Genomic DNA, 16308 nt, shown 5'->3' with positions numbered 1-16308 from the left:
ACGTGAAGTTTTTGAGTCATTTTTGGCGTGTTCTGTTGAGTAAGTTAGGAACTAAGTTATTATTTTCTACAACTTGTCACCCACAAACAGATGGACAAACTGAGGTAGTTAATCGAACTATGACTCAACTACTTAGGACAGTAATCAATAAAAATCTGAAATCATGGGAAGAGTGTTTACCGTTTATAGAGTTTGCATATAATCGAGCTACACATTCTACTACTTCGTTTTCTCCTTTTGAAATTGTTTATGGTTTTAATCCACTAACACCTATGGATTTAATGCCTTTGCCTGTACATGAACGAGATAGCTTGGATGGGAAACGAAAAGCCGAGATGGTGAAAACATTCCATGAAAAGGTCAGGATGCAGATCAAAGAGAAAGGAAAACTGATTGCATCAAAAGCAAATAAAGGAAGAAGACGCGTTACATTTGAGCCTGGAGATTGGATTTGGGTGCATTTCAGAAAAGAGTGTTTTCCAAAACAGAGAAAGTCAAAATTGCAACGACGAGGCGATGGACCGTTTCAATTCATCGAGAGGATCAATGACAATACATACAAAGTGGATTTACCTGGTGAGTACAATATTTCGGCTACTTTTAATATATCAGATCTCTCTCTGTTTGATGTAAGTTCAGATTCGAGGAAGAATTCTTTTGAAGAGGGAGGGGATGATATGATCCAGGAGTCGAACCCGACGAAGGCAAGTGCGAGACGAGACCCGTTGATAGTTGATGATGGACCAATGACGCGATCAAGGGCAAAGCAAGTGAAACAAGCGATGGGATTGCTCGTTCAAGAAACCATTAATGGAACCATGTTCGGGACTCAAAATGGAGCAACTTTCATGTTCGGATCGAAAGCCGAATCAACTTGGATCAATTTGTTATCAAGTGACGAAACCGATGGCTGAAAACAAGCCTGTGCGACCGCACAACTAAAACACCATGCGACCGCATGGAGGCATACCGAAACTCAAGATGGATTTTTGGTTGAACCATGCGACCACATGAAAATACACCTTGCGGTCGCATAGACCAATTTTTTTGGCAAATTTTCTTATTTTGACAATTTTCCATATTTTGTTAGTTTTTGATTATTTTCCATATTTTGGGGATTATGATCGATTTTTACACGATTTTTACCTAATTTTTAGGTTTATTATAAATAGGAGTTTCCATTCAATTATTAAAAAAACTTTTGACATTATTGATATTGAATTAAAAGTGAAGCGTATTGTCTTCTCTTCATCGTTCTCCATTGAACAATTTCGAACTTATCAAGTGTTAACTTGTGGCGTTCAAATGACAGGATTTAATTCTTGGATTGCGTGATCAAGGGGTCTTTCAAGCGTCGTTCTTGTTGGGTTTTTTGGTTCGACTTTCTTTTGGGTTAATCCTAAACTCTTAGATTAATTTGGTTTTCTTGGGTTCGTCAATCTCATTGTGGATTTCGTAGTCAACGTTGCCACGGGGTTCGCATCATGTCAGTACTTCTTTGCAATGATGAGTTCATAAGGAAACTTAACAGAGAATGGAGGGATGAAGACCATGCTACTTCCTCTCAATGTCTTAACATATCCCTGAACTTAAGCTTCCAATTGTAAGAACTCAATCTCTTGCATGTATGATATTGAGTGGCAAACCTGATAATAATCTCTCTTAGCAGCTAATGTTGGGCGATATTGTAATTTCCGTAGAGACTGCTGCACGACAATCAGAGGAGAGGGAGCACACTATTCTTGATGAGATATGAATCCTTGTGGTTCGTCTAATGATATCTATCCAGTTTTTATATACTTAAAACTGTTGACTATTAACTTCAAAAAGGAAGTGTTGGCTACTTATCAAGGAGGAAAAAAGAACTGTGTAACATGTGTCAGGCATTATTAACACATGCGGCTGAATTCTCTTCCGTCTGTTAGTTACGCTTTTGTTGGTTCCAAATTCAGCTGATTGTAAATTCTCATTGATTTCTTATGTTCCATCAAAATTTTCAGTCTTAGGATTTCTCATGATCTATGCAAAAGAGAATGTAATAGGCACCTAATGCTTCTGCATTTTGTGTGGCCACCTTTGTGATATTGTTTGTTCAGAACTTAATTATGTCTAAATGGAAATTTTTCAGTAGAGCAATATAAGAAGACGCCACAATATGAGTAAAAGAATAGGTTATGCATTGTTGAAAATTCAGTGTAGAGATTTGGGAAGATTCTGCCTTTTGTTTTACAGGATTTAGCCATTTCTTTGAATCTCTTGATCATGGAAAGCCATGTAAAGACTGGAATATTTGCTAGCAAAAGATTTGCAATGATTGTTTCCAGTATTCAGTGTGACAATCATCGACTTTTTTCTCTTATAAACAATAAAGGCATGTTTTGGCAGGGCGGGGTTGGTAATACTAGACAATTTAGAAAGAAAATGAAGTTAAATTTTTGTTCATTGCCTAGTACTACATACCAAACATGCACGAAGAAGACATTTCTCAAAGTAGGTTGATTCATAGAAGATGGGAAAAAGGAAATTGAAGTTGAAAGGTACTACTAATAGTTTTCAACTTTTGCCCGCATGCATCGATTGATTCGACCAAGAATCATGATTCTTCCCTATAGGTTCATGGATTGCTACATCTATTGGGATTTGATCACGAGTTAAGCAACTTCTTTTGAAGAGTCTTGGGTGGAAGGGGGAAAGGACTAATTCAGAGTGCACATGATGCTGACACTAATGAAAATCCACATGTTGATTATGCAGATGGTAATTTACCTGTAAATTCTTATACTTAAGCCTGTTGTTCAATGAACTTACTCTATAGTGAACATTCCATAGTTCTATTTTTAATTCGTGAAATCACAGACAAATTCTCGGTTTTGGTTTGTTGAAAAGACAGAAAAAGAGAAGGCAGTCTTTGTTTTTACAAGCCAAAATTTAGCTATATCTTCTGCAATATGGATGGTAAGGTAGTATAAGTAATGCTTTTTGAGCAATATTTACCACTTTGTATCTCCATAAAACATGCATGCAAAGACATTTTATTAGTGTTTCACGAATATGAACTCATGTTCTTAATGTAAGGCACACTGCTGCATATAATGCAAGTAAATATGCTTCCAGGTTACAAATTAATCACAAGAATTCAATCAACGGAATTCACAAATAGGCAACCAAGCAATAATCATGCATAAACCGGTAAGGATACCAAACCTAACCTAACGGAGAGTTTGGAATAATCTTACCAAACTACTGTTGACAAACAGTAAATATACCACCAAGTTTCTGAACCAAATTGCCGTAGACGTCAAGGTAGGGGCAAAATCGTCCAACTTTTTCTGTAAAATCTGAAACAAAAAACAAACGACATCAGTGCGTTCAGGACGTCAAAATGAGTAAACTGCCCGAAAAAAGCTCGCCGGAGCCGCCGTCGGAGCCGCCGCCACCGGTCACGCGCCCCACCACAGGGTGCGCCTCCTCCTGCTGGTCATGGTTCCATGGTCCATTTCGCCGGAAAGTCAATCGGTTGGCCGGAAATCAAGTTTTTCAGATTCGGTTAGAATGTGGAAATGGTGATTTCTTGCTGGTTTTTGATCGATTTTTGGACTAATATCACTCCTCCTAGCTCTGATACCAGTTTGTTGGGGATCCTAGGAGTTCAAACTACCAAAACAACGATCAACAAACAAGATTCAAGGCAAAAACAAGAAAATAAAAGTGGAAGAATACAACCCCTCTTCAGCCGGAATCTGTCCAGCTTCTTCTTCTTCTGCCGGCAGCTTCTTCTTCACCTCTTATGGCAGTTTTTCAGGCTCAGGAACAGCCCCATGCTATGCCAATTGCCTTCCAAAGAGAGAGGGGAAAAAACCAATGAAGAACCACCACCCTTCTATGAAAAACGAGAGCTCCACCTTCTGCTGGGTCTTCTCAAAAACGTGAGCTGCCCTCTCTTTATTTGAAAATGGTAGAGTGTACATAATGAAGGGGTAGGAAGAAAGACCATGCCTCTGCCAAAGGAAGGGAAGACCTTATTGTGTCAACCTCACTCCCATCAACTCACAACATTAGGTGGTGGGGTTAGGTGAACCATATCTTCACAAGTTAGAAGGAATTTAGATCCAAATGTTTGCAGAGAAGTAAGTACCTTTTGCTCTGTGCTTGTAACATTACCCGTCTTAGTCACGTTTAGACTGATTTTTCAAGAACACGAGCATGCTTTTACATATTTGGTTTAGAGCTAATCATAATGTAGAGTTGATTGCACTAGACACTGAAAATACATCAAATTATATTTGAACTCTTCCAAGTAAAGAAGTTTAAGTAGCTATATTCTGTACATTGCAGGCACTTATCTACTCTCTCAAGCATAAAGTTCCTCCCATTGCCTTTAGTGAAGATCGTTGCTTAACATTGTTTGAACACCCTCTTGTGGACTTGCTTCATACTGCGTATCATGAGCCAAAGGTGCCTCATTACTCACTTGTCTCGCTCATTTCTTTAAATAGGCCCCCATATCGGGTTTCTTGAAAATGTGTTTGCTATGGATTTTTGACAGGCAGAGATCATACCTTCAGTTGAGAAGCTATTGGCAGGCATAGACATCCAGGTGTGTTTTCAGAACTCTGCTAGATACATTATTATCAGCATAAAGGATCATTGATCATTGCTGGTGTTGGGTAATGGGAGTGTGTGTGGGAGGACGAAAGACTCTGAGCATTTTTTGGCTAAGCTAAAAAATGTGAAAATTCCTTTTTTGAGAAGTAAGAATTAAAATCTCAAGCCCGTTGCCAAAATAAAAGTATTTTAAGCTTAGATAAACACGCTGGAGATGGACAAAATGGTCTGGTAATCTGTTCTAGCTGGATGTTCTTAGCCTTTAGTGCATAGTTTTAACTTGATTGACTAGCATTGTTGCACATTCGTTGCATGGTTACTTCAGCCCAAATCCTTAATGCAATCCACATTTATTTGCTTGATGCATAAATGTCCAAAACTCTTTATTGGATCTATAATTGGAATATGCAAACAGTTGGATTAGACTGATGCTCATGTCCTGCTTACCGCTCATTATTGGAGATGACATGGAGAAAAGTTGAGGATGTGTATTTTGTCTTAGCTGTTAATCTGCTTAGTAATCTACAGGGAAATATAGATTACAATGTCTTGTTCTTCCTGATTCAGAAATACGCTCAGAATGAGGGGGGCCAAAAAATCAATGTGGATGCTTTAATTAATTCATGCATGTCAAGATGAACTTTACACGACAAAAACACCTAATGCGAACTTTACCTTACTCTGCAGATGACCTGCTAGTCCAGAAGGCCATAAATCCTAGTGTGGATCCTTCTTCTCTTTTGATTGTGTCTCATCAATCTTAATCGCCGCATGATGTAGGATTTCTGTTTATAAACCTCTTCAAATAGACATAGTTTATAGCTGTTTCTTGTCCAATATTTCTCATCTTGGCTTGCCACTTGAAATTGTAGATGCATATCTTCTTAGACACTGCTCAGGGAGTTTCTACTACTCTGCGCGCACTTTGGGCAGAAGCAACTGGGGATCATGCATCTCTTGTCCAAGCTGTACCAGATATGCTTGAAATTGTTCCTTTTGGGACTTCAAAAGGAATTGGCGTAAGAATGCTTTTTGATCATTTGCGTATTACTCCAGACGAGGTATGTCTCAAGGCTCTTAGCAGATCTTCTTTAAGGGAAAGGGAAAAGTACCTTGTTTGGGAAATAAGTAAAGACTTGCTAATGAAAAAGTAAGCGTGTGTTTGCTTTGCTGATTTCAGTTTTGCAAAACACACAAAACTTGTTTGATCTTTTTTTTTTTTTAAAATGCTTTTACTAAAACAGAGTTAAATTTATAACATAAAACTCAAAATGCATTTTTGATGTACACTGAAAACACTCAAAACATGGGAAACAAGAATAAAAATTTGATAAATTCTAAAAATTCTAGAAAAAAATCAAGTTCTTAATGGTTATTTACATAAAAAAAAAAATTTTAAAAATTAAAAATTAGATTGAACACAAATAAAAATTCTCTGTCCACGTCATTGATTTTTATTTTTTATTTCTTAGGTTTTGCAAACTCAATTTTATTTGTTTTTCATTAATATAACAAGATTCACCAACTTAGAGTGTATATATTAATTAATAATATATTACATTTTTTTTTTTGCCGAATAATTAAATTTCATGGAAAAAATGTCATAAAAAAATTCTCAAAATCCTAACCAATTTTTTTTTTTTTTTTCTGATTTTTAGTTTTAAGAAACAACTTTTCAAAATAACAAACCAAACGCCATTTTAGCAATTTTAATATATATCCTTAAAACAGAAAACTGAAAATGAACTCAAAATTTAAAATTGAACTCTAAAACACAAACCACATGAGTCCTAAGAGTTTGAACTAAAAATCTCCCCTGAAATGTAGCTGCTAAAAAAGCAGAAACGTTTTTGGCATAAGAAGTCACTTAAAAGTAACTTTTAACCTTAGCCAAATGTTCCTCCAAATCTTATCAACACAATTTGCACAAAGGTTCAAAATTTGCATTTTAAAGGTTTTCGTGTATTTGCCAATTAATTCTCTATTTACCCACTGAATATCGACCCTCTCATATACAACCATCTAAGCCAAATCTTTCTTGGCTTCCCCAACTTCTTTTTACATAACTTCTAGCTGTAGAAGTAAATGAAACTGATAAATACTATGACCATTGGCGTGCACATTTCTGGAATTGGGCTGCTAGTTCATTGATAATGATTGTTATAAGGTCATGGCCATTGGTGATGGGGAAAATGATGTTGAGATGCTCGACCTGGCTTCTCTCGGTGTTGCTCTGAGTAACGGATATGAGAAGCCTAAAGCAGTAGCGAATGTGATTGGTATCAGCAATGATGAAGATGGAGTTGCTGATGCCATCTATCGGTATGCATTATGAGGATTTCTTTTGTATTAAACTTGAAACTTATTTTCATTTTCTTAGGGAATATTTTCTGAGGTGCAATTGAAACAAGAAAAGAAATATAATTGCACAACTTCACACAAATTCATGAGGAAATTTTTATAGTAAAAAACCTTATGGGTCTTGGTTAATATTTTTCTGCTAACAGTTGTAATATTTATTGATCAGAAGAAATAAGAACCTATGCAAAAAATTATATTCGAATGATATTACTGTCATAATATTGTTGAGAATTTTAATTCTATGCAAAAAAATTATGTTTTAATTCCATTACTGCTGCCCTACATGGAAAGCTTCTAAACCAGCATCAGTTCCGACCCAAGTGAAGCCAGTACCTTTCAGTATTCCCCTTACCTTCATCTACTCCCTGAGTTTACTCACACTATCCCATCTTCCAGCCTCGGCTAATGTATTGGATAATGGAACATATGCTCCAGGCCCAAATCTTAGCAATTTACATTGAAAGGCTTGTTGGCAGCTATGTTAGCTAGCCCCACATCACCGTGCAGTCTACAAGAACTAAGCAAAGCTGCCCAAACCTCATACTCAGGCTTTTCAGACATTTGCTTTATATATTCAAGAGCTTGATTCAAACTTCCTGCACGTCCTAAGAGACCGACCATACAAGCATAATGCTCATCTGGACTTTCGTTAGGAAAAAATAGTTTTTTCTAATAAAATGAAAAGATTCCTCAACGAGCCCATCTTTTACATACCCGGAAATAACGTAGTTGCACCCAGAAAAGTTACTCGAGGTAATTCATCTAACACCTGGCGGACAGAGTACAAGCAAGATGATTTGATGTAAAAGATAAGGAGCTTGATGGAATTATTAACATTACGTATGAACCCAGTTTTAAGGGTAGGAATGGATTTTTGGCCATGGGAAGGATGGTTTGAGTTTATGAATGCACGAGAAAAGACTATATTTTCCTTAAGAGATTCTGCATCATCGTTTATATGATCTGATTGGTTCTTATATAATTATCCAAAGAATTTTGAGTTACTATTTTCGCTACACGTTTAGGCAATTAACATGGGGCAGAAACACACTTATATTTTTACTCGGAACTCTCTCACAGTTATGCATTAGGTGCTACGATGAGGAGAGACTGCACGATAAATATGCCAGCAAAAGATCTCATCAAAATTGAGAATGTCTTGTCAAAACACAGATTATGGTGTGCAACAAAGTAGTACAAGGTGCGAGTACATCACAAGATCCAACAACTTAAGACGATCTATCGTATTGTGCATTTCTCCTAGCGCATTCCAGGATGGTTTTATCTGCTGTGATGAAGTATGCTGCAATTGATGCTGGAGAACGGGAAGAAAAGCATATCAGTATTCTTAAACTTGGACACCTAAAACAAAATGGACACAGCTTGTTACTAAACACGCATCTCACCCAAAACGAATCCTTAAGAGGTTAAAACTTAGAAAAGAAAAGAGTGCATTTAGAGGTGTAAAACAGGTGAGATGGACTGTCAGGGCAGAGGCCTAGCGCAATCCCTTCATTTGAGAAGGCATGAAATGCCCCCACATCGGTCCAGACAGGCCCACCATTTTTAGTTAACTTTCAAAATGAAAAATAGAAATAGCCTGCATGGCTGTGGGATTGGAGAGTAGTCCCACACTAGGCATGCCAAGCAAGAGCCGTGAACTGGTCCACCTTTACACCTCAAGGCAAGCTTATGGTAAAATTATCCATGCCAAAGAGTGTAACAGAGTCGGTGATCAATAAACAAATTAGGCACTCAAATTCATCTTAAATATATTAAAAACATGAAGAAACATAAAATAATAAATAAAATAATAATAATAATAATAATAATAATAATAATAAATTCAGGTACTTGTAGCGTTATCTATTAAGGACGGGGGAGAAGCCAAACAGCCCTCTATAGAATAACGTGATTTGCTTGACAACAAATATATTCCAACACCCCCTACCTCCCTTTTCCCCAAAACTAAAAAGAAGTTTTTGACATAACCCAACAATTTAACTTAATGCAAGTAGGATCAGAGGCTGTGCATGAGTATATGAAAAATGGATTATTGTAGGAAGACCAGTCTGCCACTGCAAAATCTGTACCTTACATTTTCATACTTGTGCTAGTTCTTCCTTGTTTTCACATTCTCAGATTTTTCAGTTTAATCTTCAATTCAAGTAAACATAATTTATTTAAGAAATGTCAGCAAATAGTTATAGGCTTCCAATGGTTAATGACAAAGAAGGAATTCTTCAACAGTCAATATAAAGCTAAGTTTCATATATTACGAAATATTTAATACAAATCAAATTCTTACTTACCGGCAGAGATAATGAGTGCCTGAGCAGTATAATTGAGATTTGCCTTTGCCCAAGGTACCGTTCGACAGACAATCAACTGCAATCAGGGGAATTTGTTGATTATATAAAAGGAAAAGGCTCTCCTCATTTGTCAATGAGGAAAGGAAAGGCGAGTAGCATTAGTTTGTCTTACTCCCAAAAACATAAAAGAAAATAAAATTCATAATAGAGCCCATCTGAAATTGTAAAATGTATGATGCAATTTACTTGAGTGATTGCCGAGATTTTACGGTACAATCCAACATGAGAAAATCATCGAAAATAAAGGCTTCGTTTGCTAGAACCAAAGCATACACATCTTGTACACATTTCATAAGTTGAGCATGTTTGGCCTAGCTTAAATAGCTTCATTATATGCAAATAAGTTTTACAATAATTTCTTACTTAAATGTAAGAAACTAGTAATTATCCAACATGCTTTAATACAAGAGAGTAACACTATCTTTGACTGTTTTTTAAGCTTAGAAAACATGCTCTATGGCAGTGAATGTTAACTGACATTCACATACTGTCCTGAAGTCCATCTCCCAATAAAATTTCTCTAGATTAATGGTTGACCAGTTGAGAATTGAGAACGTATTGCATGTTATGGGAAGGATTAATCCAGAATTATCATTCTTGGTTAGAAGTTAGAACCAGAAATAAGGAAAAGCAAATAAGGAAACGAGAGAGAGAACATGGAAAGCATTTCCCCTGCATGAAGCATTATGCAGAAACCTACTGTTTTTATTTTCCCCGCAAAACTTCTTAAAAGAAACTTTAACTAATACCTTTTTCATAGTATTTGCGATGAACAATTAAGACGCTAGCACCAAATTGCAGGAAACATAGTTCCAGAAAGGCAGGCTATGTATAAACTCGTTTAACATGCAGATCACACCTCCATCACCAAAATAGAAGGATCATATTGGCAAATCATCTGATTTTACCAACTCTCGTGTGCGTAAGCAAATACTTTGTAAGGCAGACACAAGTGCATCAGGGTGTGTGCACCTGCGTGTTGTAATGCTCTATGATAGGCGTAGTTGGTTATTCTATTATAGAGTCAGTTGTGTCTGACTGAGCATGTTTGGCTAAGCTTATAGAAAAGTAAAAGTCATTTTTAGTTTCAAAATATGTTTAGATACATTACTTTTTTCTCAACTTTAAAAAAAAAAAAAAAAAAAAAAAAGTTACTTATTTGAGAGTAACTCTAATTTTACGACAAAATCCAGAAACTAAACACAATAACAAATAAAATGAAGGAAAATTGCATACAGTGGGCACAGCGCTGGCGACACTTGCAATTGCAGCAGCTTTTGCTCCAGCACGCACCCCTTCTGCAATCCAAATAAAATTCGAGCTACATTCTAGTGTCAGTTGATTCTATAATTTCATTCAAAATCAACTTTAATTATTCGCAAAATAAATCCCTTCGAGAAATTTAACAATATATGTTCAAATTGTACATAACACAATAATTTCATAAAGAACAATTAATTAAAAAGTGAAACCCTATTTTATCAAATTAAAAATCGTGCAATTTATCAGTGAAATAGAAATAAATTATTTTTGTCTCTTTAGTAAAATTTCTCAAAAACCTATATCAGAAATGCCATAAAAATTGTAAAACGAGAGAGAAACCCAAATTTATCGAACCAACCCACTGTGCAACACATCAATTCAGTAGAAAGGAAATCAATTTATTTTTTTTTAATCAATTTTCTCAAGAAACCATGTGGAAAATACAATAAAAATTAAAATTACAAACGATGAAAGAAGACCCGAAAATATTTGAAACCTTGAGTGCATTGCCTTGACCGGAGAATTTTCTCATCTTCAATTGGTGATGCGATCAACAAAGATCTGTTGCGATTTGTCCATGCGTCCCTCAATTCTGACGGGATTCCCATTTTCCACTGTTTTGATTATATAATATTTTATTCTTTCTAGATATATTGCGTTGTTGGAGAAATGAAAGGGAAACCGAGTTCAAATCGAGTTGGATTTCTGCAGCCACAAGCGACGATGCGCTAATTAAAATGTATTAATTCTTGAATATGCTTTGATATACATCGTTTTACACTGTGTCGTCCGTGACAATACACTATAAAACAATTTAAAATTTGGACAAAATTTTCATCCAATCAATTGTTGACAAACAACGATATACAAAGAAGAGTGTTTGAATAGCATTGTCCTAAATTATTATTATAGAGAATTTTATTCATTTAATCCACTTGTATAAGAATTCATAAATTCAACCAAAATTAAATATTAATTTCAATCATACATCTATAGACTTTAGAATTTTTTTTTTCGCATCATTACCAATTCCTCACAATTTCTTCCAATATGTCTATCGAACACCCCACTCCCAATCCATGGAAACTCTCTTTTGGTATTTTAGTCCATGTTGACCCCTAAGTTGACCCTTCTAGGTGATATATAGATGTACAAATATAGTTGTACATGTTAAATATTGTGCTTTAAATCTGAAAGCAAACACATTAAACTTGTTAACTATGCAACGTCAATTACATGCTGCTACTTTGTGTTTACTTAATACTGCACGAATTCGATTATTGGATAGTTTGTGATATTCAATACATGCTATGTTAAATCTGTTTATGGAACTATCATTTCTGTACTAGGATAAGAATACATCGACCGAGTCGTTATTATATGAAGCCTATCTGAAGTGCACCTCTGTGGTAGTTCATGCATATCGTTTATGATAATGGGTACTTCTGTTTATCCTGCTATCAGCTCGACCAACAATTGTACGAACGGGAAATTAAATAAATAAGATAGTTATGAAATACTACTACATTGAATGCAATATTTCAGCTTAACAAGTTGAGAATTCTTACAGAGGGAAAATAGGGTTCGATTTTCAAGGGGCTAAAGTAAATTATACGCGAGAAACCAGCGAACGAACATGACTACAGACCCTGTTCTGTCAGATAATCACCAAGCCTCTCGACTACTATATTGCATTGGCCAGGCGTCATAGGCTCGTCGTATATTCCAATGAGCAATGCTTGGTTGGTCTTCTTGACAGTAATACCACCGGGACCCTAAAAAGAAAAGAAAGTTGAACCACATGAGAACTACAGACCAACGATCAATTTATCACAGCAATGTTTGGGGATGAAATTTGGACTTAGAAGCCCCTTTAAGGTGTGAGCTAATAATCTGGACCCAACAACAGATTTTTAAAACACCCATACACTAACAAAACTGCACAGATATTGTTGTTTCTTCTTTCGTCCTCAATTTTCTTGAAGTATAGAACCTTGAGAGGACTTGCACATCATTGCATTAGGTTAATAGTCAACGTCAAACTTCATATAACCTGAATCCTTATTTACACATAACTATCTAAAGGCTGTCCAGCAATGAAATCAAAAGGCTGCTAAAAAAAAAAAAAAAAGAAGGAAAAACCTTGGAATGTTTCTCAGGACTTCTGAAAAAAAAAAATTCCATTGGAATCACCTCTTTGTAACTTTGTTATAGTAGATTATTGAGTAGAAGTTATTTATATCACAGCCATGACCAACATCATCAAAAACAAAAGTTGTAGGAATTGAACTTGCACGTGAACAAAACGACCGCAAAAACTGTCGCAAGCAACAAATTTAAGAAAAACTGAAAACCAATAAAGTTTCCAAATCATTTATCAATAGATTCTAATAACCACATTTTACATCAGAACATTACCTTTTTTCCTCTTATAACGGCTCCTGGCTCCCCTTGAATCACCATCTATTTTGTTCCACCAAGATATAGCCCTGTAGGAGCAAGTTTTCCTGGTTCATTAAAATCTTCCATAATGGCTTCTATTTCTTCTGGTTTAAACTACAAGGCCATCAAAAACGGATATCGGTCATACATAAAGTGAAGGTAATAATGAATTCAGATAAAAACCGAAGAGTCACAGAGGTTATTGTACAATCGGTGTGCTTATTCACCAGTGAAATACATTTTTTTTCTTCCTGTTTTTAATCTTTGGGAGGAGGAAGGTTTAAGATGTTATAAAAAGAAAAAAAGAACTTACAAGACATAAATGGAGTGTCAAGGAAATATCGTGTCACAAGCAAAAAATGATGTGAAGGGCATCAAGGCAAGGGTATCATTTACACAGTCTGGACAGCAAATATAACCTTACTCTAATCTCTGATTGCTTCCCTCCTTTGCCTTCCCAAAAAATAAAAGCACAATCTCCTTTTGCCCTTTCCATTTTTTTTACTTTCTACTTCTTCCTATTGTTACACACCAATTACGACTCGCACACTACTTGTGTCTTCTAATGGTGACAGAATTGCTATCACGTAAATTCTCATAATCTGTCTCCAGTTCTGCAGTCAGTTTCTGCAAGATCTTGACGATAATTATTGGGCTTACCAGTGTAGTTAACCATATACTTTGGCAAGAGACGAGCGAAGCAAATGATATAGAGCAATGCTACAAATAGAGCAATTTTGACATCATGGTTAACAGCTTTCTCACATACAAGGGGTGGGCCCACGATTAAAATAATCAGAGGCCCCATGATTGTGTGAGGGCTGTACATGTACAGTACTGTACACACGGCATTTTCCAATGATATATCCCCTGTATCATTTCATTAGAATAAATAATTAAACAAATTGAGCACATGAACATTTAAATTAGAATTCTATACTTCTAATGAATTTGGAAAAGGTTAAGATATTCATTTGGTTTAATAACTGAGCTTCGCATTATCACGATGGCAAACACTACTACCGCCACATAAATCCAAATGCTGAACACAAATAAGAATTGAAATAGAATTCGGTAAATTTCAAATTGGATGGAAATGGAATCATCACTTCACCAAATAATTATTCAAGGGTCCAGTAAAAAGCTAAAAATTACTAATAAAGTAGTAGAAAAAATAACTGAGGTAAAATAAGCATGAATTGATAAACATCTAAATTCATTTAAAAAAAGAAAAATCCACGACTTCATTGAATACTTAATCTAAATCTAGAATCACTATTTCATAAGAAACCCACAAAAGCAAATTGAGTTCCAAAATTCAATAAACTCCCCAAAAACAAAAACAAAAAAAAAGTATGAAGAAGAAGAAGAAGAAGAAGAAGAAGAAGAAGAAGAAGAAGAAGAAGAAGAAGAAGAAGAAGAAGAAGAAGAAGAAGAAGAAGAAGAAGAAGAAGAAGAAGAAGAAGAAGAAGAAGAAGAAGAAGAAGAAGAAGAAGAAGAAGAAGAAGAAGAAGAAGAAGAAGAAGAAGAAGAAGAAGAAGAAGAAGAAGAAGAAGAAGAAGAACGACCTGAGGGAAATTTTCACTTTGAGCCCAAACTGTACCATCTTGGCCAATAATGGCAGCAGAACTGAGGCGATTCCCCTCCATATCACACATCAAGTGATCGTCTACATAAGTCTGCCAAGACATTTTCAAACTTTTTTCTTTTACCTCTTTAATTTGCAACTCAAAATACAAATTTTCTCTTCTAGGTCTTCTTGCTTTGAGTTTTGTTCTTAGATTTGAGTCGAATTTATTGGATTGGGGTATGCATTTTCTGGAGTTAGCGTAGGATTTAGGCGAAATTCATACAATGCTCCATTAGTGATTTTGTAATGTTGGCTGGATTGACATTGTATGATTGTAACATGGCAGTGGGGGTGGGTCCCTACTTTCCATAATATGGTCGGAATATTTTTCATTTTTGGCAAAAAAATATTTTGTAAAATGGTTGTTAAAAGGACAAGTTACACTTTTTGTATCAGTCTTCCAGATTTTTATTCAAAAATTAAACATTTAGTCTTAAATTAATTAGTTAGCAAATTTATTTAGAAAAAAATAAAATAATTTAACTTATTTAAAATAAAAAATTAGGGAGATTCGATTGTTTGGTGTTTAATCTAGAATCGAGAACCGAACCGAACACGTCGATTCTCGATTCAAATACCCTTTCGAGTATTTAATTTAAGAAGAATTGCTCGATTCAAATTGGTTCTGTTCAATTCGAAAGTTTTGATCAACCCCATTCTAGACTAGTATATAAAAATATGTCAAAAACAATCCACTTGAAAAACAATGTATTAATCACCCAACTTATATTCTCGTTTCAATTTGGTCCCAAGCGTTTGTCCTTTCAAGACAGTAATTGGATATATTTTTATTTCAATTTAGTCCATTCTGCCGAATCAACCGATACAATGACATGATGACTGACAAAATTGATAATCCTGAATGTGAAAATTGTTACGTGTTGAAACATTTGGACGACCCACTGGGGCCCATGACTCACTTCTGCCGAACCACGTGGCATCTTATCTAAGGCCCCCATCCCAACAAGAACACCAGCATATTATAACAGCACTAGGCGTGGTCCAAGTGCTGCCACCGAAGTTAATACGCCGAGGAGATCTCGTAGCCGAGACCCTTCTATCCCGAAGTCCAAAGGCTCTAAGCAGCATTGCTCTCCAAAGATCCGGTCTTACACAAGGATCCTCCCTGAGTGATTGATGGGACACCCATCATAGAGCACAAGTGCTTTGTCTTGTCAACATAGTGGCAAAGCCGTCAATTAATTAATGTGTAGCAGGCTAGGAAGTCAAATCTGACATCTATAATTGGACATGTAAACTTACAAGATGAGGCCACGTGTACTCCCAACCAAGGGCCACGATCTAAGTTTTAATACTATAAATACTCTCCATGTATCTCTCACAAGGGTAATGCAATAATCAATACAAGAAACAACACTTTACTCAAATCTCTCTTATTATCTTGCAACATAATACGAGTTTACACATTTTCACATACACATTTACAAACATCGATTGGTAATTATTGTACAATCGGTCTACGAACATCTCGTTGGATTCCGAACGTCATCATCCCGCGTCATTAAGCTACTCCCACGCCCTTGATCTGTCCGTTTTAGACTGTCAACGTGTTTTAGCGTGTTAGACCAAGCTTACGTACGCGCGGGTGGATCCGGTATCTATTGGCAACATATT

General features: G+C 35.8%; 1 protein-coding gene and 2 pseudogenes across 2 annotated transcripts; 1 reads left to right on the top strand and 2 right to left on the bottom strand.

The window, feature by feature from the left end:
* The window catches only part of LOC111374873, a 15280-nt pseudogene extending 7578 nt beyond the window's left edge, over positions 1–7702 (top strand).
* Positions 7703–8088: 386 nt separating this feature from the next.
* Positions 8089–11411, bottom strand: LOC111374868 (early nodulin-93). Of its 2 annotated transcripts, XM_022997623.1 has the most exons (4): positions 11098–11411; positions 10575–10636; positions 9279–9354; positions 8089–8281 (listed from the first exon to the last, which is right to left on the bottom strand). In XM_022997623.1, exons 1-4 carry the CDS (start codon positions 11207–11209, stop codon positions 8196–8198), a joined length of 336 nt encoding a protein of 111 aa, XP_022853391.1. In that variant the 5' UTR covers positions 11210–11411; the 3' UTR covers positions 8089–8195. The 2 variants fall into 2 exon arrangements, with proteins under 2 accessions (XP_022853391.1, XP_022853392.1); XM_022997624.1 differs by lacking the exon at positions 10575–10636 and having other exon boundaries at positions 8091–8328; positions 11098–11407.
* Positions 11412–12077: 666 nt separating this feature from the next.
* Positions 12078–15052, bottom strand: LOC111374867 (annotated as a pseudogene).
* Positions 15053–16308: the final 1256 nt, after the last annotated feature.

This window comes from Olea europaea, unplaced genomic scaffold, assembly GCF_002742605.1.
Source record: "Olea europaea var. sylvestris unplaced genomic scaffold, O_europaea_v1 scaffold1301, whole genome shotgun sequence".
Taxonomy (NCBI): Eukaryota; Viridiplantae; Streptophyta; class Magnoliopsida; order Lamiales; family Oleaceae; genus Olea; species Olea europaea.
This window is presented reverse-complemented; position numbering and strand designations above follow the sequence as displayed.